At 39.2% G+C, this 4,558-nt stretch overlaps 1 protein-coding gene across 4 annotated transcripts in view; it reads left to right on the forward strand.

The window, feature by feature from the left end:
• Window positions 1-4,558, forward strand: part of RIC1 (RAB6A GEF complex partner 1) — a 165,408-nt gene that overhangs the window by 110,674 nt on the left and 50,176 nt on the right. For all 4 annotated transcript variants that reach the window (XM_011988383.1, XM_011988384.1, XM_011988385.1 and 1 more), the window contains exons 5-6: window positions 186-328; window positions 618-754. In XM_011988383.1, coding sequence (XP_011843773.1) covers window positions 186-328; window positions 618-754 — 280 coding nt within the window. The remainder of the gene's footprint in view (window positions 1-185; window positions 329-617; window positions 755-4,558) is intronic.

The raw sequence follows: 4,558 nt of genomic DNA on the forward strand, positions 1-4,558 counted from the left end.
AGTATTCTCTAAAGCAGTTTTTATATTGATACACATTGCTTTCCCAGAAGTTGCAGATAAATGGAGATGTTTTGTAAATGGTTTCATGATCATTTTTGCATGAGTATTCGCTAAAGCAGTTTTCATATTCATACACATTGCTTTCCTAGTATGCTCTCTTAAAAATTAATTGATTCTACCTACAGTTTGCAGTCTGTGTTGGAAGATCTCCTGGTTGCTACTTCTGATGGACTTCTTCATCTTATTCACTGGGAAGGAATGACAAATGGAAGGAAAGCCATTAATCTTTGCACAGTACCCTTTTCAGTAGACCTGCAGTCATCTAGAGGTAGCTATACTTTCTATATGAGGTTGAACCAGTTGTTTTATGTTTGATATCTAGTTAGATATCTTCTATGGATGAACACTTCTTTGAAATTACTTATGCTAGGAGAGCGGTAGGGAGAGTATGAGAGGCGGGGTGAGAGAGGCATTTAGTAGGAAAGGACAGTTTAATTGTTTAGGGTTGTTAGGTCATTATTTTTACCCTTTTAAACTTATAGGTTTTTCTGGCAAAAGGTGAGAGAGTAATTTATTATATTCTTAATCCTATTTCATGTGCTTATGTTTTTCATCAGTAGGTTCATTCCTGGGCTTCACAGATGTACATATCAGAGACATGGAATACTGTGCCACACTTGATGGGTTTGCTGTTGTATTTAATGATGGTAAAGTTGGATTTATTACACCAGTGTCAAGTAGATTTACTGCAGAGGTATGGCTTATTTATTTTGAAGGGTTTTTTGTTGTTGTTATTTTGTACTTATTTTATTCTTTGTTATTAAATCCTTCTGTTTTCATTATTCATACAAGATTTTAAGGGTTGTTAATTTTTTAATCAAATCAAACATATAAATAGTATAAGTAGACAAAATTCTCTTGGACAAGTTAAAGAAAAATGATGGTTGCTGTTCTCTTCCCTGCTCTCCTCATGCCTAATTTTCCACTTTTGGAGGCAACTACTTTTTATTCCTTTACTGGTTATTTGGTTTTTAATCCCTACTACTCTGAATATTTCCTTTAATTTTTAGTTTTTAGGCTGTGTTTATTGACTTCTTACTGTGGAGAGTGACAGTTTACTTCCCTTTTCCCTGCTTCCACCATACTTACATTCTTCTCATGTTCCCATTATAATTACTGTGATTTTGATTAGGTTACTATTAATTGCTTATATTTTTATCAATATGTAAGCTCCATTAGTACCTAAACCATGTAGTACTGATGCAGAAGTTTTTGCTCCTTAGTTTAGGTAAAAGCAGGTTCTTGTCACACAGCCAGGAAAGATTAGGCATGCAGACATACTGAAAGGTGAGGAGAGCAGAATTTATTAAAAGAAAGCTCTCAGCAAAAAAAAGAAGAGGTCTTGCTAACAGGCTCCCACCTCACAGATTGATTACCAAGCCCCAACACACACACACACACACACACACACACACACACACACACACAAGCTGAAGAGCCCAGGGTCCTCCCTGCTGCACAAGGTGTGAACTTCCCGTGACCCCACCCCATTCTCCCAGTGCGCTTGTGGGCACTATTAAGAAAGAATCAGTCAAGAAAGGGCAAGCAGGGGCAGTTCTCCCTCTGCATCACCAGTTTCATCTGGGACAAGAAGTCTCGTCTTTCAGCCTTCAGGCTCTTTTTGGGCTTGAAGGTGGAGTTTCGCTGGGGACCCTTGGCTGTCTCCTGTTTCTGTCAGTATGTTATAATTATTTTTCCTTTACTGCAGATTTTTCCTCCTGCTAGGAATTAATGGTTACCTTGTTCTTTACATTTGCTTAATTTTTATGTACTTACCTCTTACTCAACCCAAATTGTCAGTTGTGTAAATAGCCTCCCAGCTTTTTCAAGCATATTAGCTATTCTGTTCGTTTCATATACTGTTTTTTGAGACGGAATTTTGCTCTTGTTGTCCAGGCTGGAGTGCAATGACACGATCTCGGCTCACCACAACCTCCGCCTCTCGGGTTCAAGCGATTCTCCTGCCTCAGCCTCCCAAATGGCTGGGATTACAGGCATATGCCACCATGCCCAGCTAATTTTGTATTTTTAGTAGAGACGGGGTTTCTCCACATTGGTCAGGCTGGTCTTGAACTCCCGACCTCAGGTGATCCACCCACCTCAGCCTCTCAAAGTCCTGGGATTACAGGCGTCAGCCCTGGTACCTGGCCCATTTCATCTTTTTTTTTTTTTTTTCCCACCCTGAGGAACTATCACTTAAGGATGGCTTACAGAAGAAATGAGCTTGCATAAAACATAAGAGTGTGTGTGTGTGTCTGTGTGTGTACACCTGTGCAGTGCATGTGTGGGTCTATAGGTATGTATCACATGTCCACATGCATGTTCGTAGCCTCCATGCACATGTAAATATTTCTTCATAAAAACTTTTCTGACTTTAATATTAGAAAAACTTACACTGGTTTTCTGAAGCCCAGTGTGATATCAGAGAGCCCTTTCTAAATATATACATATGTGTGTATATGTGTGTATATATATATATTTTTTTTAGTTTTAGGCAACATGTGCACAGCATGCAGGTTTGTTACATATGTATACATGTGCCATGTTGGTGTGCTGCACCCATCAACTCGTCATTTACGTAAGGTATATCTCCTAATGTTATCCCTCCCCCATACCCCCACCCCATGACAGGCTCCAGTGTGCGATGTTCCCCTTCCTGTGTCCAAGTGTTCTCATTGTTCAGTTCCCACCTATGAGTGAGAACATGCGGTGTTCAGTTTTCTGTCCTTGCGATAGTTTGCTCAGCTTCATCCATGTCCCTACAAAGGACACGAACTCATCCTTTTTTTATGACTGCATAGTGTTCCGTGGTATATGTGTGCCACATTTTCTTAAGCCAGTCTATCATTGATGGACATTTGGGTTGGTTCCAAGTCTTTGCTATTGTGAATAGTGTCGCAATAAACATACATGTGCATGTATCTTTATAGCAGCATGATTTATAATCCTTTGGGTATATACCCAGTAATGGGGCGGCTGGGTCAAATGGTATTTCTAGTTCTAGATCCTTGAGGAATCGCCACAGTCTTCCACAATGGTTGAACTAGTTTACAGTCCCACCAACAGTATAAAAGTATTCCTGTTTCTCCACATCTTCTTCAACACCTGTTGTTTCCTGACTTTTTAATGATCACCATTCTAACTGGTGTGAGATAGTATCTCGTGGTTTTGATTTGCATTTCTCTGATGGCCAGTGATGATGAACATTTTTTCATGTGTCTGTTGGCTGCATAATTGTCTTCTTTTGAGAAGTGTCTGTTCATATCCTTTGCCCACTTTTTGATGGGGTTGATTTTTTCTTGTAAATTTGTTTAAGTTTTTGTAGATTCTGGATATTAGCCCTTTGTCAGATAGGTAGATTGTAAAAATTTTCTCCCATTCTGTAGGTTACCTGTTCACTCTGATGGTAGTTTCTTTTGCTGTGCAGAAGCTCTTTAGTTTAATTAGATCCCATTTGTCAATTTTGGCTTTTGTTGCCATTGCTGTTGGTGTTTTAGTCATGAAGTGCTTGTCCATGCCTATGTCCTGAATGGTGTTGCCTAGGTTTTCTTCTAGGGTTTTTATGGTTTTAGGTCTTACATTTAAGTGCTTAATCTATACTGAATTAATTTTTGTATAAGGTGTAAGGAAGGGATCCAGTTTCAGCTTTCTACATATGGCTAGCCAGTTTTCCCAGCACCATTTATTAAATAGGGAATCCTTTCCCTATTGCTTGTTTTTGTCAGATTTGTCAAAGATCAGATGGTTGTAGATGTGTGGTATTATTTCTGAGGGCTCTGTTCCGTTCCATTGGTCTATATCTCTGTTTTGGTACCAGTACCATGCTGTTTTGGTTACTGTAGCCTTGTAGTATAGTTTGAAGTCAGGTAGCGTGATGCCTCCAGCTTTGTTCTTTTGGCTTAGGATTGTCTTGGCAATGCTGGATCTTTTTTGGTTCCATATGAACTTTAAAGTAGTTTTTTCCAATTCTTTGAAGAAAGTCATCAGTAGCTTGGTGGGGATGGCATTGAACCTATAAATTACCTTGGGCAGTATGGCCATTTTCACGATATTGACTCTTTCTATCCATGAGCATGGAATGTTCTTCCATTTGTTTGTGTCCTCTTTTATTTCGTGGAGCAGTGGTTTGTAGTTCTCCTTGAAGAGATCCTTCACATCCCTTGTAAGTTGGATTCCTAGGTATTTTATTCTTTGAAGCACTTGTGAATGGGAGTTCACTCATGATTTGGCTCTCTCTTTGTCTGTTGTTGGTGTATAGGAATGCTTGTGATTTTTGCACATTGGTTTTGTATACTGAGACTTTGCTGAAGTTGCTTATCAGCTTAAGGAGATTGTGGACTGAGGCAATGGAGTTTTCTAAATATACAGTCATGTCATCTGCAAACAGGGAGAATTTGACTTCTTCTTTTCCTAATTGAATACCCTTTATTTCTTTCTTCTGCCTGATTGCCCTGGCCAGAACTTCCAACACTATGTTGAATAGGAGTAGTGAGAGAGG

The sequence above is a fragment of the Mandrillus leucophaeus genome, unplaced genomic scaffold (assembly GCF_000951045.1).
Source record: "Mandrillus leucophaeus isolate KB7577 unplaced genomic scaffold, Mleu.le_1.0 Scaffold329, whole genome shotgun sequence".
In the NCBI taxonomy this organism is placed as follows: domain Eukaryota; kingdom Metazoa; phylum Chordata; class Mammalia; order Primates; family Cercopithecidae; genus Mandrillus; species Mandrillus leucophaeus.